Source organism: Pelodiscus sinensis, chromosome 10 (assembly GCF_049634645.1).
Source record: "Pelodiscus sinensis isolate JC-2024 chromosome 10, ASM4963464v1, whole genome shotgun sequence".
Classification (NCBI taxonomy): domain Eukaryota; kingdom Metazoa; phylum Chordata; order Testudines; family Trionychidae; genus Pelodiscus; species Pelodiscus sinensis.
The window spans coordinates 29248024-29272141 of record NC_134720.1 but is presented as its reverse complement, the minus strand read 5'-3'; the positions used below and the strand labels follow the sequence as shown (position 1 = coordinate 29272141).

General features: G+C 42.1%; 1 protein-coding gene across 2 annotated transcripts in view; it reads right to left on the bottom strand.

The window, feature by feature from the left end:
• The window catches only part of MME (membrane metalloendopeptidase), an 81866-nt gene that overhangs the window by 31942 nt on the left and 25806 nt on the right, over window positions 1-24118 (bottom strand). For both annotated transcript variants that reach the window (XM_006123482.4, XM_006123483.4), the window contains exons 10-16: window positions 22823-22924; window positions 18924-19060; window positions 18729-18822; window positions 9793-9921; window positions 8528-8626; window positions 4473-4553; window positions 3323-3426 (exon numbers count right to left, since the gene is read on the bottom strand). In XM_006123482.4, the coding sequence (XP_006123544.1) occupies window positions 3323-3426; window positions 4473-4553; window positions 8528-8626; window positions 9793-9921; window positions 18729-18822; window positions 18924-19060; window positions 22823-22924 (746 nt within the window). The remainder of the gene's footprint in view (window positions 1-3322; window positions 3427-4472; window positions 4554-8527; window positions 8627-9792; window positions 9922-18728; window positions 18823-18923; window positions 19061-22822; window positions 22925-24118) is intronic.

The following is a 24118-nucleotide window of genomic DNA, read 5'->3' as shown; positions in this document are numbered from 1 at the left end:
TTAGAGCCTCAGGAAGCACTATTTCAAAATAACCAGCCCCTTATTTCGAAATAATGGGCTTGATAGTGTGGATGCTCCACTTGTTATTTTGAAATAACTCCCTAGTGTAGACAAGCCCTAAGGTGCCACAGGACTGCTCATTGTTTATTTAATGTGAGAAATACAGTTCTAACTTGATAGGTGATACAGACAATAGCCTGGACATGCGAGGCACTGATAAAAGGAACACCAGCTGAGTGAGATAAGCAAGGCATTAAAAAAAAAAAAACCCTGAAAGCATCCTGAGGGTTCTGATTTAGATAAAAGAAAATAAGGACACAAGACAGGGAGTCTCTGAGTGGCTGATTGGATGAGTGGTTAGAGGGGAGAAAGGAGAATGTATTCATTGGGAGTGTCAAACTTCATTTCTCTCATGTAACTAACTTAAGAGGTGGATCTCTTAAGTTAAAGCTTAGTGAATACAAAGACACATGGGTCATGCAGGCTGCTGTTTTTGTGTTAGCATGTTTTCTTCTCTCTTCTAAACATAGTGTGGTTTTAATTCTGGTTGAGTCTTACACTGCTTGGGAGTTTCTTACTGACTGTCCCAGAGACATAAAACAACTTTCAGCCTTTAACAAGATGTAGTGAAAGAAGGGTGCCTGGAGCTTAAGCTACGCAGCATTCTTGGTCAAAGAGACACGGAAAATACCTAATGACCATGGACCCAGTGTGAGGTGACAGGCTGAAAAAGATTACCTGTAGGCTTTTGGGACTCTGCCAAAGCTGAGCTAAACACTATAATCTGGCTGCAAAGATAAACCAAACAAACCACATCTGCAGTCCTTATATGTGGTGATCCATGCTGGCCATAATCTGGTTGGTCCTGCAAGAATCTAAGGAGCCAAAAAAGTAGACAGTGCTGGCAGGCGAAGGGGATAGCCAGGAGAACCAGGGAAAGAGCTGATTCAGGACTTGCTTGTTTCAGCCTCTGAGTGGAAAATGGACACCAGCCATTTCAAATTATGAATACCCTCCCTCCCCCCCCCACACACTATACCATAGATAGTGGTGGAACAGCCCTCGTATACCAGCAGGGAACAGGTCTGGTCAAATAGTCATGAAGTATATTACAGTATCTCACAACGGGTGAGAAAACCAAGAATTTGAAGATGCATTAGGCAATTTCTTTAAATCAGAAAACACAAAATAAAATTTACAAAAAACGTCAGCAACTTTGCTCTGGTCTGAAACAAGAAGAAGCATCAGCCAGTGAATCACATCCTCTGAATCCAGTCCACAACAGGTACTTTCTTTCTCAGAGGATGGACAAGGAACATTTTTAAAGCTAATGGCTGAAATGAAATTGTACCTTCAAGATATGCTAGTGAAAGCCGAGTTTAGGGGAGCCCAGGCGAGAGAACTGGATAAGCGGGCACTGCATTGTAAAAGTGGAGTGAAAACAAAACTATAATAAAAGAAGTGGGTGACAGAACAATGCAAGGGAGCCAGCTGGAGAGGGCTATGAACAAATGTACTGGTTAGCTGACCTCAGACAGTTGCATAGATGTAAATGTTTAGATCAACAGCTTTTAGTCTGTAGTAGTTACAAGCTGGCTCACTAAATTATGAGCTAAGTGAAGTATCATAATACTACTTCAGGATGAAAGGAGGCTGCCATGACCATTTAGGGCCATATCCACTGTTTAGCTTTATTTATACACATCCTACACCCTTGGGACCTGACCATTCCTGAATGAGGGGATTTGCCTGACCAGGGGAGGTCCCTCCCCTCATGTCCCATTCTGCCCTGATGCCCCTGGGCTAACACTCCACCAGCTGCCGGCGCTGCTACTGCAAGTGCTGGAGCTACCTGGCCAGGGCTGGGGCCAGAGTTCCCCTGGCTATTGCCAGAGCTGGAAATCCATGGCTGCTTCTGGCCCTGCTGCCACCCAGCTGCAAGGGCCAGAATTCCCCACTGTGCTACCTGCCTCCCTGACATATGGCTCTTGGCTAAGTCACTGTCCTGCTCCACCCCACCCCCCCGCCACACTCCTGCCCCGCCATCAAACCTCCTTGTTCCTGGGCTCTGTGGTCCAGGAACATCAGTGGTCTGGCAGGACCTCAGATGTTGCTGGCCAGAGAGTTCTCTTTTAGGGAGGTACAACTTGTATTAGTTTCTCTACTTCCAAGGGTATATTTGCATTATAAGTGCTATGGGGGGAGCAGCAGGAGCACTTCAGCTACACCACTCTATAGTACAGATACTTACTGTAGCGATGGAATGGGTTTTCTGTTCCTGTCATAAATCCAGCCCCTTGAGAGGCAGTAGCTAGCCATCACTGGAAGAATTCTTTCTTTGACCTTGTGATGTCTATACTGGGCCTTAAGTAAGGTTAAGTACATCTCTCAGGGTGTTAATTTTTCACACCCTGTGAGCAATGTAGCTAAGTCAACCTAAGTCTTAGGTGTAGATCCAACCTAAAGTGTTTGTCCGATTCCTTTTTCTGACTTCTTATAAGGTTTACAAAAGCTGTGTATAGTAATTAAATGCCATATTCTGCATAACTAAGTTGACAAACCTTGATTTCACTGTGCCTCACAGCCAGATCATATTTAGAAGGTAAATGTATACATAATGGATTGCATTTGTAATATAACTGCATTGTATTTCAGTGCCCCTAAACAGTTATTCTGGTATCATTCTCAACTCAGTACTTCACAAGATCAAGTTCCCAAAAAACTTACCAATATGCATGAAGCATTCTTCCACTTTACCTAAATAAATGCAATCACCTTGCTTGTTTTGCTAGACATTCAGGCACCTGATTCTTCCTGAAATTATATCTATCTTCACACACCAGTTAATGAGAGCACATCTAGAGAAGATAAATCCTCAATAACATCTGTGCTGACTTAGGATTAACAAACAAGTCCAAGTGCTAACACTTAGTTTTCACTGTGTTCAGGATATGTAAGTATAGTGATCACATAGGCTACAGCCACACTGCAATGCTATTTCGGGATATAGTGCCAAATTTTGAAGTAAGCGATTTCAAAATTAACTCGAAATAAAATATGCAATTTGCGTAGCTCAAATTGTGAATCTTATTTCGACCTGCAGTGCAGTGTAGATGCACCCATAGTATGGAGAAATTTGCCCAATGCTCAGCAATGGTAACAAACTAATTTCACTAGGGCACAGTTCTCCGTGGAACTGAGCCCTAATGAAAAGGGGAGTGCAGGTGAGAAGGAGTGTAGATGAAGTACGGCCAATCCCAGGCCCTTAACTAAAAGCCAGTTATGATTTACTTTAAACACACTTGACATTTAAAATACATACTCTTCCTTGTCCACCTTTTCTCTGAGTTTCTTCAGTCGCTTCCTTTGGCTAAATAACAAATTTTGAATGATGTTCTCAAAGTACTCTTCCTCTTTGTAGTTCAGCTAAAAAAAGGTGAAAGAAAAGAAAAATGATATTACAATTTTGTTACTTGAGCGTAACAAGAGAGACTGGCTGTGTCTAGACTGGCAAGTTGAATAAGTAGGAATAGGGGATCTTCCGGAAAAGGCTTTATTTTCCTCAAGATCCCATCTAGACTGGCGCTTTTCTCCGGCAAAGCCCCGAGACGGAAAAAAAGCGGCAGCCATGTTCATGCAAGTGCCGCGGGGGATATTTAAATCCCCCGTGGCTTTTGCAATTCCGACTGGTCTCATTAGCATCCCTTTTCCGGAAAAGGGTGCCAAGGTAGACACAGCCCATGAGTATGTGTGCCAGGTCAGGCCCTTAGTTTATTTTAACAAGATATGCAGAATTTTAATATGAGTCTCTTTCTTTTCTTTAATAATATTAACAACACTTTACTCTCCAACATCACCTTCTATCTGAGGAGTTCAACATGCTTTACATACTTTAATGAAAGTTACTCTCACAATACCCCGGCAAGGTAGAAGAGAATTATGAGCCACACTTTGCAAACAGACATCCTGAGATACAGTTTACCTTAAGTGACTTGAAGACAGGGTCAAAAATGAAGGGTCAAATTCAACTCTAAATAGGTTCAACTTCTTTGAATTCCATGAAGCTACAGTAACTTAAAAACAGGTGTGTTTAACTCGCACACAGTTAGTGGAAATACTGGGCCTGATTCACCTTGGCACTAGCGCAATTCTATGCTGCTATAACTCCATTGGAATCTGCACCTATGCACCATCCATGAGCATGTCTTGGAGTATGACAGCAGCAAATTACTCTAGTACCCATGCTGGATCAGCCATCTGTGCCACATTGCATATGGACGGTAGAAAACGCAGCACCTAAATGCAACCCATACTCTTCAACTCATGCCCATTTGAACTCAAGATCTAGGTAGCCTGAGTAGAGGTGAAATCTTACATTGTATATCCCTGTATAGGCATGTAATACAATCACAGTCTAGTTCTTAAGAGTCTTTTCTAATCATTGTTTGCAAGACAATTTTATGGATACTTACATCTTGGTATTCATTATTCAGCTTGTTGTTATCAGTCATTATTTCATCTGGATAGCCAATTCTCTCTCTAATAGCTGTAGCCTAAAGGACAAAATAATATTTAAATTGTTTCTTTATTATATGCCAATCCAAATACTGTACAGATATACCTTAGAGATTATCAGATCCTAGTAATATATCAGCTTTTACAGGCACCTATTTGGAAATACCTGTGTAGGAGCCTTCAAGCTCATTGTATCTAGATTTTGTTGAGATTTTTTTCTTTTCTTTTCTTTTATGCTGCAGGACTGTAAAGTCCAATGATTAATTACTTTATGACTCTAAAAGAATTCAGAAAATGTGCCCCTCTCAACAGAAATGCTAGCATATGTTTTTTTCTGAAAAACTATATGCCATAGCCAGATCCCACATCTCAGAAGCAGTTTCAAATGGAATATTTATTTCAGTGATTGGAAGGTTTTCCTATTGTATTTGATATTTCTATAAGACAGAAATTAAATTCATGATTGTAATTTGTGCCACTCAACACAAAGCAGACAAAATGACCTTGTTAACACCTGCAGGGATGAGTTCATTATATGAAGAGATGGGATCAAATTGAAGCCCTGAGTCAGAACACACCCAAACCTTTGTAGGTAGAAATCTTCTGAACCTGAATCCAAATTTCTGAGCAGGCTTCTATATCTACATCAACTCAACCAAATCCCTCGATTTGAACACACTGTACATTGAGGGGTTTGTTTTAAAGCCAGGTCCGAGCTTTTCAGCCCAGACCCATTCACTGTCCATTACTTTGGGTAACTGAGCAGTTTTTTTTTTTATTTGATGCCAGAAGCAATAGAAACCCTCATGGTAGTAAAGGCTTTCTTGGCAACCCTTTCTGACATTTTTAATATACAAATCCCACAATGAATTTAATTGTTACATCAGTTTAACTGCTATGTCTGTAAGTCATGCTCTGATTCTGGGAAATAAGCAATATAAGTAATTCATAGCAATATAAGTAATTCATCTCAGTACATTTGGGAATCTGATACTAATTAGTTTGTTTGAAATGCAATGATGTTAGTGAAAGGCTCATCCATTTGAATCTCCACAGTCATGCAAACATTTCTTAGGTTGGAGAGGCTGAGTATATATATAATATCCATAACTAATTACAGCACAGAGGGTACTATAGGTTTTTAGTACACTACATTGATTAAAAGAATATTCTTGGACCCACCCAACCTACTTCATTGTTGAACTGTTGATATAGATTGTAACTGATTATTCGTTATTGACCATGGAGGTACATAAATATAACATTGTATTGTTGCATCTACATTGCATAAGCATGTAATGAAAGACAGTAATGTAAAGCAAAATGTGCAGGGAAACATGGTTAAACTCATTGGGGAACACTAGCTTTGAACCTCCTGCTTTAATGTTGTAGTAACACTGTTATTTTATATGTTGCAGAGTGTAGAGCAAGAGGAAAAAACAGGAATACATGACCAAGAATTTTTCAGGTTTTTTTGGAAAACTGTCAAAATGTTATGTGTTAAAAAAATTGACCAGTTCAGTTCAACTGTAGTTAGAAAAATCCCAACATTGTCAGGGATTTTTTTAAAAAATGGAGGCAGAATTTGATGAAAAATGTCTTTCAAAAACTCAAAATTAGGAAAAATTCAACTAGCTCTAAAATATTATTGATACATGGAAAGTAATACACATATTCCCAACTATGCATACGAAATGAAGCTGTCTAAATTAGCTGTTACCACTCAAAAAGACTTTGGAGTCACTCTGGGTAGTTCTCTGTAAACACAAAGCAGCAGTCAAAAATGCAAATAGAATGTTAGGAACCATTAGGAAAGGGACAGATAAGACATAAAATATCAGATCACTACTGTATAAATCCCTGGTATGCTCACACCACAAGTATTTTGTACATTTTTAGTCAATCTGTCTCAAAAAAGATACGTTAGAATTAGAAAAGGTGCAGAGAGCGACAACAACGATGATTAGGGATACAGAGCAGCTTCCGTCTGAGGAGAGAATAAAAGACTGAGACTGTTCAGCTTAGAAAAAGAGTTGACTAAGGACAGATATGATAGTGGTCTATAACATCATGGATGCCGTGGAAAAAATGAATAAGGAAAATTGTTATTGACCCCATCACATAACAGAAGAACCAGACTCACCCAAGGAAATTAATAGTGAGCAGGTTTGAAACTAATGTTAAGTGTCAGGAATTAGGGACCACATCAAAGCTAGTTTGGAAGCAGCTTCATCAGGACAGCTGGCTGGCAGAAGGCTGCCTGATTAGCCACACTACCTGATTGGCTGCTGAAGCCAGCAGGCTGGTTTTTAAGCTAGCCACAGTAGCTTGCTGGCTTCTCAGAGATCTTGTTGTTCTACCCTCCTCCCCCATATGACAGCTTATGTTTGCACTAGCCTTGCTTCCATCCTCCTCCTGCCTTGAACCTCTCTTTACCTGCTACTTGGCTCATTTCAGTTCCTGACCTCATTTGACCCTCAGCTCTGGCTCCTGATTATGCCGTTAGGCTAGATTGCCTGCACTGGCCACTATATAAGACTGTCCTCATCTTGGACACTCACAATAAAGAAGCATTTTTTCACACCATGCACAGTCAACATGTTGACCTTCTTGCCAGAGGATGTTGTTATGGCCAAAGGATAACTGGGCTCAAAAAAGAATTCCGTAAGTCCATGGAGGAGAGGTCCATCCATGACCATTAGCCAAGATAATCATGGGTACAACACAATGCTCCAGACAACACAATGCTCAGCCTTAAATATCAGACTGCCAGAACCTGGGACTGAACAACGGGATGGATCACTCATTAAATTGTCCTGTTCTATTTGTTCCCTCTGAAGTATCTAGCACTGTTAGAAGACAGGATACTGGGCTAGGTGGCCCAGAGGATTGACCACTGTAGCTATTGTTCCATTTAGTTATCTCCCCTGCCAATTAAGGGTAGCCTCCTATAGTCTGTTTAGTGTTTAATTCAACCTAGTTTTAAATGTCTAAAGCAATAGAACTTTATCAGTACCCTTAGAAGACTGTTCTACAGATCTCACTGTCCAGGAGTTTTTCAGAATATTCAGCCTAATGATTCCTTAATTCCATCCTGTTACTCCTACAGTCATTTAGCCCAGTGAATCATTCCTTTCCATCTGGGTCTTTATACCTTTCAAGTACAATATCTGTAACGTTACACATCTACACTACATGGCTCCGTTGACGGAGCCGTGTAGATTACCTTTGTAGACATAGGAAAATGAAGCGGCAATTTAAATAATCACCGCTTCATTTAAATTAAAATGGCTGCCACGTTGTGCCGATCAGCTGTTTGTTGGCACAGCGCTGTAGTCTGGACGCTCCGTGGTCAACATCAAAGGCATTTGTCGACCTCCCCGGTAAACCTCATCCCACAAGGCATAACGAGGTGTAGACGTCCCCATACTCACTCCCTTTTTTGTCACAGCTTGGCTCAGTGGTTCTCAACCTTTTCTGTCCACGGATCGAAAGGTCCTCAACCTTTTCCGTGCCAGGATTTGCCCAGAGCCCCCTCCGATGTAATCAGGACTAAACTGAGATCTGCTTCTATTCAGCAATATGGGAAAGGCAGGGTCATTGTGACCCCATGGATTAGTTGAACTATGTACATTTATTTCTTTTAACCTTTCCTCATCAGACATTACCATCGAATCTGAAAACTGTGACGGTGGTATGTGAAGCTTTAAAAACTCTATGATGTGTGATTGATACACTTTTAAGATCTGGAAAAATTCTGTGTGGTAGAGTCTGAGTCTTACCAGCTGTATTGACTGGAAAAGGACCTTGAGACTAAAATGCAGTTGGATGTAGTTTTTAAACAAGGAATCCCACATTTTACCAATTTGATTGTTGTTATTCTGATCTAACTAAAGTAATAGAAGATAAATGCAGTAGCAAGACTGATTAGATTTTTTTGGTGAATTTAACAGTTACAAGTCTCTTTACAACGGGGCTATAAAACAAATTATAACTTGTTTTTTTCACTTACTTTTTGTTCTGCTTTCTTTTTGGTTTCTGCATCCATCCAGGTGAGTTCATCTAACGTTTTTATAAAAACATCTCGAATTTGTGCAATCATTTCTTGAACCTGAGAAAAAAATTACAATACAGTAAGACTATCTAATTATTTTTTCCTTAATCATAATCTGTTTTCTACATTCTTATTCATACTCAAATGGAATATTAATTGAGTAACAACCAAAAAGAAATCGTAAGGTTAATTTTCTCAGGAAGCAAAGTTTTCAAGTGGAAAGTGTTAATTATAATAAATACTGTTGTTACTTAAATAATTAAGAGTTTTTAAGTTGCTACTATTTACTGCAGCAATAATTATTTGAGAATAGGTTATAGTGAGTGATCCTACCAAATTTATGATTAGACAGAAACCCTGTAATGATAACCATTAGCTGTAATAAAATACTGTTTTAAATAAATAAATTCACCTTCCTTTCACTGAGAAAATATACTTTACTAAATCATTTACATAAACATTTAATTAATCAATTTATGTTAATTAAATTGATGTAAAACAGTTTGTTTTCTGAAAAGGTAATCAAATTCAGGGTCTTGCTGTGTAATCTTTTCTAAGTTATGACTTTGTCAGCTGTAGTTTACAATGGCTGTTCCTAACCTTCACTGACATCTACTCTTAGCATCATTTGCTAATTGCTTGTCTTACTGTCCTAGAGAAGGTACATAATCCCATCACCATAGAGTGCTTCCCAGCATATTGCTGAGTAGCGTTTTCTTCTCTGTGTTCAACCCAACCTTAAAAACATCTGAATCTGGGAAATGCCATTTTGTAAGTTTGCAATTAGTCTTGCCTCTATACTGGGTGGGGGATTAAATCTATCTGCTTAGAAATGTGAGAAGAGCAATACTACATGATGATCTACTGTGTAATGTTTGTCAGATAACGCAAAGATTCTCTTGCACTGACAAGCTTGCTTCTCCTTTTTCTGATCTAGCCTTTGGTAGCCAATAGTGTCGGGGTGAAAAAGAGCTATTATACTTTCAAGGAACAAATTCTGACACTGGATGAAAGAGCGTTGCAGCTCCCATTTATGTCAGCTGGAGCAGCTGCAAGCATTCCAAGATGAAAATTGCCCTAGGCATCTGCAGTGGAATGTAATGAACGACATCAGCAATAATTGGTTTCTACAACTCTAATTTGAAGCGAATTTCTACTACATCATCATCTAGCAAACTTAACCACTTAAATGGTGGACAAGTTAAGTGAATTGAAAACATTACCACGTATTTACTGTTTCCAGCAAATGCTTCCTCAACATACAGTCGGCCCACCACAGTTTCCATATTGCCGTTGACATAGTTTGCACAGCGCCGCCAAACAGCAGTTTCTGATGTGGTGCCATAAAGTGCCTGTTAAACATAAATATTAGATAAAGGAATGACAGCAGGGTCAACATGAGCAGATGGGGAATGGTGGCTGATTGCCAGACTGAGTTTTGGAGTTTAATCTCCCCTCAGTGGCTGAATTAAATTCTCATTAGTGTTAATCAGGATGAGGTGTACTCACTAAATTGAACACCCATCTGAGCAAACATACGGGAGTTACTGGCAACATTCCCTATCCCTCCACCAGCCATGAAAGGTGGGCGGGGCAGGGGTGGGGGGACAACTCACCCCTGAGAGCCATGAAGGGGAGAGAGAAGGAAGAAGATGTTGCACATTTCCCCTCTGGTGCTGGGATTTGAACTTCAACCCCTTGTGCTACTAAAGGTGACCAGAGGGCAGATTCACACCCAGAGGAGGAAGGTGGAACTTTCTACCACTGCCCTGCCAGCAGCTCCATAGGAGTGCCACTGGTGGCATCTGGGCAGGGGATCCACCTAGGCAATGCCTCAAAAGCACAGGCTACTCCACCTGCCCAGCTAGAGCCACCACTTTTGGGGGCAGCAATGACTGCCTGAGGGACTCACTACAGAAGAGGGTTGTTGGTACCTTGCACCATCAGTGCACATGTTGCAAAATATTTTGTTATGCTATTTCACTGATAAAGGATGGTGCAGAGATGCTGATAGGATGGTGCGGCTTCATAACAAAAATATTACAATGGTAGGGAGACACACACAGCATTTATCACGTGGCTTCCTGGAGCCCTGTTCAGTGAGGAAGCAGTTTTCCTTCTCTTCAAGAGGGACTTTGAATACTAAAAGCTACATAGCCGCTGCACCATGCACTGAATTAATGGCAGTGAAAAGGAAAACTGCAGATATTCCCTTTTGCCCCCAAAACACATGCAAGAATTAGGTGGAGAGGAAAATATTATCAGTGGCACACAGTACAGAACTATCTTCAGTAGGCATCCCTGAAGACCTTGCATTGTCGGAGCTTTTCCATGACTATTCTATGATTCAATACTGCCACTGAATAGAATACAATAGAAATTTCCCCTATTTCTAATCTTGCTTCCTTTTCACAGACAGACACAAACACATACCCTGCATCAGGGGAAATATGTTGTACTATCATAGTGGCATGGCATGCTGGGGCTGATTCATTTTTATCCACTAAAAGCAGCAGACACAGCAAAAATAAATACAGAATTACACTAACTTATGTTGTGTTAAGGTAGAGATTTTATAGTAAAAAATCAGGGGTCTAGAGTAGGGATGTTAGATGTTGCTTAATTTAGTAATCGTGCAACTGCACCAAATCTTATCAGTTACATGATTATTTGATTGTCCCTGGGGGTGGGGCAGCACAGGTAGCAGGCGGGAGCTGGTCTGCAAAGGGAGCTAGTTTTAAAATCAGCTCCTGCACAGGCCTGCTTCCTCCTGTCGCTCCACACTGGCAGCTGGGACAGCGGTATGGAGTGGCTGCAGCCTCTGTCTGTGAGTTCCCCATAAACTCCTCATGAACAGTGGTGGTGCCAGCATCCCACCTTCCCTCCCTCTGCTGCATTGCTGCCTCTGATACAGATATAGCCGTGTGGGGAGTGGGGAGGGAAGGAAGGGGAGGCTGTGCTGCAGTGTCCGTGCTTCTGCACAGCTGATTTTTAAGCCTGCTCCTGCCTGCTCCCCCCCCACATTGCCTCTGTGGGAGGCAGCAAAGAGGGCAGGCAGCCAGCTCCTTGTGCATATTGGCTAGAATAGAATAATTAAATGATACAACATTGAAACTGGAAAGGACCTTGAGAAGTCATCAAGTCCAGTCCCCTGCACTCATGGCAGGACCAAGTACTATCTAGATCAGGGGTGAGCAATTATTTTTGATGGGAGGGCCACTTCTAGATTTTGGAAAGTGGTTGAGGGCCACACTCTTCCGTGATATTAATGGAGGAGGTGCAGGGTCTGGGATGGAGGTTGGATGCAGAAAGGAGCTTGGGGTAAGGGATTGGGATGCAGAAGCCCTGTGATGTTTGGGTGAAGGAGACAGTTGTGACCTGGGGCATGGGATTGGAGTGCATGGGTTTGGGTTGTGACCTAGGTCAGGAGAGTATTGTGACCTAGGTCAGGAAATTGGGGTGCAGGGTCTGGGAGGGTGTAGCCAGACACGAACCCCATCTTGGTTTCCGCCCCCCCCCAGAGAGCAAGAGAAAGGCAGTCAGCCTTTGATGCCCTGGGAACGCAGGTGTGCTGCCTGTCCCTGACTCTACCATAAACAGAAACCAGACAGTAAATGGGCTAGCTGACAACCTGGGGCCTCCCGTTGCCCTGATGGCTAGTACCAGTAATCTACACACCTGCACTGTCCCAGGAGAGGAATCTTCGCCCATCACATACCAGAGGTGCCCATTGTCTGCATTTTCCCAGGTGTGAATTATGCTTTGCACCCTTCGTGGGAAACTTGGTGTTCAAAGCCATTTTTCCTAATTGGCCACTTGAGACCAGGAAGAAGCCTACATGACCCAAGGGGTATAAAAAGAGATTCAGTAGCCCACCCCATTTGAGCTCCAATCATCTATTCCTGCTGGCAGGTATTGATTGTCTCCTGAGGTCTGTGGGACGCCCAACCTCGCCCTACTTCTTCCTGAGGGATTGAGAGAAAGACGCTGGCCATGCCAAGTCTGGAACGCAGGGGTGAGAATATATACCTGCTAGGTGTCTATTTTGCATGCATTTAATAAGAGCACAGAGAACCAAAAGGGTTTCATGGTACCTGTAAGTGACTTATTAGTCTAATTTCTGTCCTGTCCTTTGTAGTGGCTGTGTTATCTGTAACACAGTAGTAGCATTTAACAACTAAGTTTACCCTGTAACAATAAAATAGTAACTGTTTAAGCTTTAACCTGACTCCTTCAGTTGCTGTAACAGAACCAAGCACAATTTAAAAGAACTTCAGCCGGTCATAAGGGACTCACTGCCCTGACCGTCGGCTGACGGGGGGGGGGGGGGGGGTATGGGCTTAGGACGGGGGCAGAGAGTTTGGCTTATGTGGGGTAAGTGAGTAGGAATGGGGAGGGCAGAGGGCTGGGATGGTGGGAAGGGCTGAGGTGCCAGAGGCAGGCTCTGGCTGGAAGATTTATGTGTGAGACTCCCGGCCAGCAGCCCAGCATGTTTCTCAGGCAGGAGCCTGACTTGCCCCTGCACAAGCTGCAGAATCTGAGGGACGGGGAGAGGGCTGCTTCACATGCTGCCTGTTCTTGAAACAGGCAGCTCCCATTGGCCATAAACTGGCCAATGGATTGTGTTGGGGGCAAGAACACCACTCCCCCCTCCTCCCTGCTACAGTTTGTGAAACAGAAATGGCCTGGCAGCCGCTTTTCTGAGTGGCGTGTGAAGGTGGGGAAGCAGGGGAGTCTGCCTGAGGCTCTTTGCTGCATCTACAAGCCAGATCCAGTGGCTTGGTGGGCTGGATCCAGCCCACAGAAGGTGTTTTGCCCAAATCTGATCTAGATCATCCCTGACATATGCCATCTTACCTGTACTTAAATATATCCAATGATGGAGATTCCTTAACCTCCCTAGGCAATTTATTCCATTGCTTAACTACCCTGACAGCTAAGAAGTTTTTCCTAATGTCCAACTAAAACTCCCTTCATGCAGTTTAAGCCCATTGCTTCTTGTCCTATCATCAGAAGTTAAGGAGGACAATTTTTCTTTCCCCTCCTTGTAAGGCCCTTTTAGGTACTTGAAAACTGTTATCGTTCCCCCTCTCAGACTTTTCTTTTCCAAAATAAACAAATCTAGTTCTTTCAGACTTCCCTCACAGATCATATTTTTGAGACCTTTAATCATTTTTGTTGTTCTCCTCTGGACCTGAAATTAGTCAAATGGGATGTTGTCCAACTCTTCCGAAAAACTGATCTCTGGTTTACAATAAGCACAAGATTCATCCCAAAGGGATTCCCTCCCCCCACAAGTTTGTCTGATATTAAGGATTTACAATGAAAATGATTCTTCAGTCATAACCGCATTGCCACTGATAGACTGATAGAACAAAATGTTTTTGTATCCTGCTTAACAGGCCCAGTTGTGTAAGAGAATACACTCCACGTAGATGGTGCTAAGTGCTTTCAACTCCTCAGGGATGGTCTCCACTGAAATATTGAGTTGGGATAGCTGTGTCTCTCAGGGAAAAATCCACTTTGGGTATGTCTGCACTAGCCCCCTAGTCCGAACTAGGGAGGCTAATGTAGGCATTTGAAGTTGCCTAAATTCCATGACGTGTAACAGTTAATTCAAACTAAGGACTTTGTTCGAGTTAACGTTTGATTGCTGCGTGTAGCCGCAGGCACTTAGTTCAGACTAAGGGGATTTAAAAATGGCGCCCGGATGGGAAGATGCAAATAAATCCCGGGATATTTAAATCCCGGGCTTCATTTGCAACTTCGAATGCCTACATTAGACTCCCTAGTTCGAACTAGGGGGCTAGTGTAGACATACCCTTCCTGAGTAACATAGTTAAATTGTCTCTTCTGCCAGTGTAGACAGTGGTAGAATAATGGGAGAATCCTTCTGTCAACCTAGCTGATGCCTCTTGTGGAGGAGGATTAACTGCAGTGGTACAAAAATCCCATTGCTGTAATGAGCATTTACCCTGAAGTGCTATCGCATTTTAAGTGTAGCAAGAGTCAGTTCTCAACATCTTGCTGGATTTTTCCATTGGGCCCAAAGACAGCAACATTGGGCCCATAATGTTTGGTTATGGGTCATGCTACTGCAAGGTGCTGAAAAGCTTGAAATAAGTTAATAGAAGTTGAGTAGCCATAGTTATTTGCATTGAAGTATTTCAAAGGGACGTTGTTAAGGGCCCAAAAGCAAACAATTCCGCTGTGTAGGAAAGATAGAAAATATGGCAAAAGACCAGCTTGGCTTAACAAGGAGATCTTGCATGATCTCAAAATAAAAAAGGAGTCATATAAAAAATGGAAACTAGGACAAATAACAAAGGATGAATATAGGCAAGCAACACGGGAATGCAGGGGCAAGATTAGAAAGGCAAAGGCACAAAATGAGATCAAACTAGCTACAGGCATAAATGGAAACAAGAAGACCTTTTATAAATACATTAAAAGCAAGAGGAAGACCAAGGACAGGGTAGGCCCACTGCTTAGTGAGGAGGGAGAAGCAGTAACAGGAAACTTGGAAATGGCAGAGATGCTCAATGACTTCTTTGTTTCGGTCTTCACCGAGAAGTCTGGAAGTGTGCCTAACGTAGTGAATACAAGCAGAGAGAGGGTACGTTTAGAAGATAGGATACACAAAGAACAAGTTAAAAATCACTTAGGAAAGTTAGATGTCAGCAAGTCACCAGGTCCTGATGAAATGCATCCCAGGATACTCAAGGAGCTGATAGAGGAGGTATCTGAGCCTTTAGCTATGATTTTTGAAAAATCATGGCAGACAGGGGAGATTCCAGAAGACTGGAAAAGGGCAAATATTGTGCCCATCTATAAAAAGGGGAATAAGAACAACCCAGGAAACTACAGACCGGTCAGTTTAGTCTGTCCCAGGGAAGATAATGGAGCAGGTAATTAAGGAAATCATATGCAAACACTTGGAAGGTAATAAAGTGATAGGGAATAGCCAGCATGGGTTTGTGAAGAACAAGTCATGCCAAACTAATCTGATAGCTTTCTTTGATAGGATAATGAGCCTTGTGGATAAGGGAGAAGTGGTGGATGTCATATACCTAGACTTTAGTAAGGCATTTGATATGGTCTCGCATGATATTCTTATTGATAAACTAGGCAAATATAACTTAGATAGGGCCACGATAAGGTGGTTGCATAATTGGCTGGATAACCGTAGTCAGAGAGTTGTTGTTAACGGTGTTAAATCCTGCTGGAAAGGGATAACAAGTGGAGTTCCGCAAGGGTCTGTTTTGGGACCCGTACTGTTCAATATCTTCATCAATGATGTAGATATTGGGATAGAGAGTACGCTTATTAAGTTTGCAGATGATACCAAACTGGGTGGGGTTGCAACTTCTTTGGAGGATAGGGACATAATTCAAAATGACCTTAGCAAGTTAGAGAAATGGTCAGAGGTAAACAGGATGAGGTTTAATAAAGAGAAATGCAAAGTGCTTCACTTAGGAAGGAACAATCAGTTCCATACATACAAGATGGGAAGCGACTGTCTAGGAAGGAGCATGGCGGAAAGGGATCTAGGGGTCATAGTGGACCACAAGTTGAATATGAGTCAACAGTGTGATGCTGTTGCCAAAAAAGCAAATATGATTCTAGGTTGTATCAACAGGTGTGTTGTAAGCAAAACTCCATCGTACACCTCTACAAGAGGAAAGGAAATCGACAAGTTTGCGATAATCATAGAGGAATATCACTGCTTTCCATTGCAGGTAAGATCCTTGCACGAGTGTTGCTGAATCGTCTGATTGACCACCTGGAACAGGGTTTATTACCCGAGACACAGTGCGGCTTCCGCAAAGAGCGTGGCACGGTGGATATGATCTTCGCAGCCCGACAGCTCCAAGAGAAATGTCAAGAGCAGAATCGTGAACTGTACACCATCTTCGTGGATCTCACCAAGGCTTTTGACACTGTCAGTCGCGAAGGTCTGTAGCGCATCATGTTGAAGTTTGGGTGCCCTGACAGATTCATCTTGATGGTACATCAGTTCCATGATGGCATGACGGCTCGTGTTCTGGATTATGGAGAAGCTTCAGAGGCCTTTCCTGTCACAAACGGCGTCAAGCAAGGGTGTGTGCTGGCACCGACCCTGTTCAGCATAATGTTTTCAGCCATGCTGTCAGATGCCTTTCAGAACAGTTCCTTGGGAATCAGACTGAGATACAGGACCGATGGGAAGCTGTTTAACCTGCGAAGACTCCAGGCTGTCACCAGGATAAAGGAGACTGTGCTACGAGATCTCCTTTTTGCTGATGACTGTGCCCTGAATGCTGGATCAGAGCAGGAAATGCAAGCCAGCATGGACAAATTCTCAGCAGCATGCGACAACTTCGGCCTTCTCATCAACACAAAGAAAACCGAAGTGATGCACCAGCCAGCTCCGAAAGCTCAACATCAAGTGCCCACCATTACAGTGAAGGGACAAAAGCTGCAAGCAGTGGACCAATTTACATATCTTGGCAGCACCCTCTCCCGCTCAGTGACAATTGACATCGAGGTCAACTGCAGAGTCGCCAAGGCAAGCTCTGCATTCGGCAGACTACTGACCAAAGTGTGGGACTGCCGTAGAATAAGCCTTGCTACAAAGCTTAAAGTCTATCGAGCAGTAGTGTTAACTACCCTGATGTATGCCAGTGAGACTTGGACTGTATACAGGAGGCACGCTAGGCAACTGAACCACTTCCACACGATTTGCCTCCGTAGACTTCTGAGGATCCGGTGGCAGGATAAGGTGCCAGACACAGAAGTCCTTTCTAGAGCAGGTCTGCCGTCAGTTTACACCCTGCTGATGAAAGCTCAGACACCCTGGGCAGGCCATGTTGCAAGGATGCCAGATCATCGCATCCCTAAACAGCTCTTCTATGGTGAGCTGTTTCAAGGGAAGCGATCACACGGGGGACAAAAGAAGCGATACAAAGATACGCTTAAAGCCTCTCTCAAGTCCCTGGATATTGACACCACCTCCTGGGAGACCCTGGCACAAGACCGATCAACATGGCACACGCTGATCTACCAAGGCTGTCAAACATCTGAAGCCAGAAGGACAACCATAGTACAAGAGAAGCGAGCAATCCGTAAAGCCAGAGTTGCAAAAGCTGCAACAGTGGTGCCCACACATGTCTGCCCGACATGTGGCAGAACATTCCGTGCCCGTATCGGCCTTATTAGCCATTTGCGGACACACCATGGACAGTCCACAACCCGTTAGATGTCAAGGTCCTCTTCGAATTCGATGGACGAACAACAACAAGCAAAACTCGTGAAGTCATTCTGCCGCTCTACTCTGCACTAGTTAGGCCTCAGCTGGAGTACTGTGTCCAGTTCTGGGTGCCACATTTCAAGAAAGATGTGGAGAAATTGGAAAGGGTACAGAGAAGAGCGACAAGAATGATTAAAGGTTTAGAGAACATGACCTATGAAGCCAGGCTTCATGAACTGGGCTTGTTTAGTTTGGAAAAAAGAAGATTAAGGGGGGACATGATAGCGGTTTTCAAATATCTAAAAGGGTGTCACAAGGGGGAAGGAGAAAATGTGTTCCTCTTGGTTTCTGAGGACAGGACAAGGAGTAATGGGCTTAAAGTGCAGCAAGGGAGGTTTAGATTGGACATTAGGAAAAAATTCCTAACTGTCAGGGTGGTCAAATATTGGAATAAATTGCCAAGGGAGGTGGTGGAATCTCCCTCTCTGGAGATATTTAAGAACAGGTTAGATAGACATCTCTCAGGGATGGTGTAGACGGAGCTTGGTCCTGCCTTGAGGGCGGGGGGCTGGACTCGATGACCTCTCGAGGTCCCTTCCAGTCCTATTATTCTATGATTCTATGAAATATTACTTTCCTGCAAATAAAACTGATCATGCATTCATTTGATAGACTCAAATTCAGAGTAACATAGAGACAGATCTGAGAACAATAGATTTCTAACCTACTTTCCAAGTATCAAGGATACATCATATAAATTATAAACGTACACCCACAGGAGCATCAGCAAACATCTACAGCTTTTTGTATTGTGAAGTTCAAAATGTATTAAAAAATTATATGCTGTAGCTGGTTCTCCGAAAATATTTATCTTTGGTGGGAGTTAAAAAGTCATCTTTAAAATTTAAAAAGAGAGATGAATTTCTGCACCTTACGAAAAGCATTCCTTGTGTCCTTGTAGTCCCGGCTTAGACTGTTTACAAGATCCATTACGTATCGCCAAATCATGTAATTTTGAATTTCTCTGTATAATAAACAACAATAAGAAGCTGGTGATGTTTCTAAGCTTTTTGGAACTTATTGGCAATAAATTGCAAATTAAAAAAAAATACCTGACATACCTACCTGGAAGTATATTTATTTAGAATAGGCTTTAGTTTGGTTAGATATTCTGGAGCATACACAACAACATCTTCTGTATTCTCAACATTAATTTGCACAGTTGACATTATATTATTTATGAATTCTGACCAGTTGAATTGCTGAAAAAAACATGCATTTTAGGGATAAGTGTTAAATAAGACCTGGTATAAAATAAAGTGATTATTACCTATTTTCTTTTGGGATTCAACTGTGTTTGAGTGAAACAAATGTTTCAGTTAATCTTTAGCTTTCCCAATAGTGACACTACTGTAATTGGAGCATGGTAATACTTGATTTGGGAGGATGTAAAATGCTATTACCCCAGGCTGACATTTAGGCTGTGTCTACACTGCACCCCTTTTCCGGAAAAAGGATGCAGATTAGACACTTTGGAATAGCAAAATCCACGGGGGATTTAAATATCCCCCACGGTATTTGCATTAACATGGCTGCCGCTTTTTTCCGGCTTGGGGATAAGCCGGAGAAAAGCGCCAGTCTAGACGTGATTCTCCGGAAACTAAGCCCTTTTCCGGAGGATCTCTTATTCCTACTTTGAAGGATTTTGCTATTCCCCACAGATTTTGCTATTCCAAAGTGTCTAATCTGCATCCCTTTTCCAGAAAAGGGGTGCAGTGTAGACACAGCCTTAGTGTGCAGGATATATAATTTCTTTTTTTAAACTATAGCAATTTTAATGGTTATCCTATTAAAACATCCTGGAAAAGTGGAAAGGATGCTTTAGGCAATTTCAGGGGCTCTTTGGCTAGCTTCTAGTCAAAAGTTTTTAAATTAATTCACTGAGAATCTTATTTTCATTTATTCTAAGGTCCCTTTGTTCTGCTCTGGGAATATAATAGGACTTTGGTATATAGGAGAGACTGGCCCTGAGATTTTCATATGCATTAAGAGCCTGATACACAGCACAGAGAAATCAGTGAGATTTGTTGGATTGGGCTTTGGAACTCTTGTTTCCTCCCCAGCTTGCCATATTTTCAATAAGTTGAGGCATTTGAAAAGGCTCTGTTTGACAGCAATGCTGTTTGCAGTGTAGAGAGGCAGTGAAAATCTCAGATCAAGGTTAGAGCTTGTCTTTGGAATCTACATTATAATATCAATATGTTAAACAATGCCTTTGCATTTACATGGAGAGTATGCAATGAGAACAATACAGGATAAATTAAAAAAACAGCCAAAGGTGGTGGAATGCAAATGTGAATGGCAGTCACACGCTTGCATAGTAGTAAACTTTTTGGATGCATCTCTGGATGAGCATTCTAGAACATGGGCATCCCACATTCTGACTGAACAAATCCCTTCTGGGATAGCAAAGAGTTCAATACAAATTGTCCACTCACCCTCATCAGGATCTTCAGCTCTGGCCTTGGGCCCTTTAAATCCAGCCCTTCACTCTGGCTTCTAAATGCACCTGGTCCCTTTCTCAAGGCTTATGCTACTTTTGTCAGTGGCTGGTGGAACCCAGGGGAACCCAGGCCCACCCACTAGGAACTACGGCTTCCAACCCAGCACTCTGTAAAGAGTAGCCACATACTGTTGCCTTCAACTATTTGCTGCTACTCCTCTAGGCCTCTTCCCAAAGCCCTTTTATCTTCATCAGACACCTCAGGGTTAAAGTTCTCAGGCCCTCTCTCTCTCAGTTTAAGCAAATACAGCTTTGTCATGCTCCTATGGCCAGAGAGGAGCTCCCAGTCTGAGGCGCCTTTTATCACCAAGTAAGATTGTGAAGAGCTTCAAAAAGATTTCACCAAACTAAGTGATTGGGTAACAAAATGGCAAATGAAATTTAATGTTGGTAAATGTAAAGTAATGCACATTGGAAAAAATAATCCCAACTATACATACAATATGATGGGGACTAATTTGGCTACAGCTACTCAAGAGAGAGATCTTGGAGTCACTGTGGATAGTTATCTGAAAACATCCACTCAACGTGCAGTAGCAGTCAAAAAAAGTAAACAGAATGTTAGGAATCAGTAAAAAAGGGATAGAGAATGAGACAGAGAATATTTTATTGCTTCTATATAAAACCCTGGTATGCCCACATTTTGAATACTTGTACATATGTGGTCGCCTCATCTCAAAAAAGATATATTGGCATTGGAAAAGGTTCAGAAAAGGGCAACAAAAATTATTAGGGGTTTGGAACAGGTCCCATATGAAGAGAGATTTAAAAGACTTGGACTTTTCAGCTTAGAATAATAGAGGAGACTAAGAGGGATATGACAGAGGTCTATAAAATCATGACTGGTGTGGAAACAGTGAATAAGGAAAAGATAGTTGCTTATTCCCACAATATAAGAACTAGGGGTCACCAAATGAAATGAATAGGCAGCAGGTTTAAAACAAACAAAAGGTAGTTTTTCTTCACTCAGTGCCCAGTCAACCTGTGGAACTCCTTGTCAGAGGATGTTGTGAAGACTAGGACTTTAACAGGGTTCAAGAAAGGGCTAGATAGATTCGTGGAGGTTAGGTTCATCAATGGCTATTAGCAGGGCTTGACAAATGGCGGCGAAAACTGCTCGCCAACCCCGTACTGCGCATGCACAAGAGCCGCATTGCGCATGCCACGAATGAACGGGGCACGCGGCTGAAATCTACTCGCCACGGGCAAGTAGATTGTATAGTTTGTCGAGCCCTGGCTATTAGCCAGGATGGGTAGGAATGGTGTCCCTAGTCTCTGTTTTTCTGGAAATGGGTGACAGGAGAGGGATCTCGTTATGATTACCTGTTGTGTTCCCTTCCTCTGGGGCATCTTGTATTAGCTACTGTTGGCAGACTGGGCTAGATGGAACTTTGGTCTGACCCAGTATGACCGTTCTTATGTTCTTATGACATGGAGTTCTAAGTACACAGACTGAACAGACCATGTCTATGGCTTAGGTGAGTGAGTTACAGTTAAACTGGCTATTCTCCTCTTCTTCTGGCTTCTAATCCCATATTACTTTGTGCTGCTGTTTATTCATGGGTGGTGGGTGAAGGTAGGGTTGAGGGGACAATATTGTTTTATGAGCAAACTAAATAAATTCCTGATACCACAGTTTATGTATAGTAATGGATTAAATGAGATCTGTGGGTGTATGTGACTTTTATGAAATCAGAAGCGTAATAAGATGAGCTAAATTAAGTTGCTATTATTTATGTTGGGCAATTTAAGGTCATTGACAATCTTGGAGATTAAGGAGGATACTATATAACAAGCAGTGGCAGGAGTTGTATTTCAGAGTATATGACTCAGGATGAAAGACTTAATAATACACTCCTGCCTATCATGCTGAGTTATCTTCCTGTGACCATGAGCTAAGACTCTAATTCCAGAAGTTGCAAGTTTCACCTTTCTGCCCCATCTCGGTTAAATCAAACCTATGGACTTATTTTTAATGAGAAAATTTTCTTCCCTATTTCTAACTCTTCCATGGACTGGGTGAGGGTGGCAAGGCAAGATTCAAAATGTGGTTAATTCCAGATGTAGACACATGTGGATTACTTTATGTTTCAGACTGCTGACTGTTCTGAAAAGTCATAAAGAAAAAAAAAACTTGCCTTGAATCAAACAAAACATTTTGTTCAACCTGTAATGGAACATTTCACCTTGATTTCTGTTTTTTAAAAAATTTTGGGTTTGAAATGTCCTTCAATTTTATTTTAAAGAGGTAACCTTGAATCAGAAAAATGAAAAGTTTATTTTAAAAATGTTGAAACAAAACCATCTGTGTTGGGGTTATTTTTTCATTTGAAACCATTTGGTGAATTTACCACACAGAGAAAACATTTTGGTTTACCCTAGTCTGCATTTTTGTCTACATCCCCCCTGAAAAATATTTGGGTTGAACAGTTTTGAACATATTGGGATATTAATCACTCACCTTATGATTGATCTCCAATGAGAAGTTATTTTGGAGTTCTGTTAGTGTCATTTTATTGTACTGCAAAATTGGATCATTTCTGTCTTCAGGTTTAGTTGTAGCCTACAAATGTTAATTACAGAAGACGACTATATAAGTTGAGGCTATTTATAGGAGATACCAAGAAAAAAGAAGTGAACATGATAAAAGGAAAGAACTGAAGGTCTTATAGCTTCATGCAGGTCTACTGTATGTGGCCACTACACAATATTGCTCAGAGGCTACCGTGTGTGTGTTGTAGCCTTGAGTCAAAACAAAGGACTAAATTAGACTGGCTAAATCTCTGTTAATACTAGGTCTTTAGTTTGTGGATTGGTGTTGGATTAGAGAGGGAGTACTACTACTGCCTTTTCCAAAAAGCTCTCTTGCTCTACTATGAGACTTTCAACCCATAGTATATACTTCTACACTTTTCTTGCGCGATGGATATCCCCAGTTAAGTTGCTTAAACAGCTATCTGGCACATGTTCTCTTGTCCTCAAAGATCTACCCTTCATTCCTGGGTTTCCATCTGTCCTTTCCAATGTAAAGCAGGCCCCTAGAGCCATAGCTGCCCTGAGGGGAGGAGGCAAGCAAGTACTTATGTGAGGCATCAGTGAGCAGGGAGACACTGCACCTCTGGCTTTTTGCCCTGAGGTCGCTATGCCGCTGCATCCCCTCTGTCTCCTTCCATTGTAGCTTGTCTCACTAGAGGGGAGCAGAAAGTACCATCTGACAGAGTATGGTCCTTGTCTCCTTTCTGAGTTGGGCTCCCATGATGGTGAGCTGAGAACACGAAACATAGGGTTCCAAATAGGGGCAGAGTAATTTCTCAAAAGAGTATGGTCTCTTCCAAGGCAGAGTCCCCTGCCTTTATTGGCACAGCCAACTCCGCTGGTATAGAGGTAGCAACCTTTGGCCACTCCATTCATTTTGAATTTAGAAATTCTCTCCCCAGCTCCAAATCTCTACTTTTCATTCCCTCTTCCCTGCTCCATTCCTCCACTTCTTCATATATTTCTCTCTTCACTCTTTGTCCCACAGACTTGTCTAAGCAAAATGCAAATCCCACATCCATTACTGTTTGAACTGCAGCTGAACTTTCAAACTTAGGTCACATGGTTTCCAAATTAGCCAACAGAAGCTTGCCCATGACTAAAGGTGACATTTACCAATAGTGAGTGCTACAGTAAAGTGTCAGGTGTGATTTCTTTTCTACCTTCCTTTCTCAAACCCTCAAATCTTTTTCCAGAATGTTCCTTTTGGTTGACATTTTTT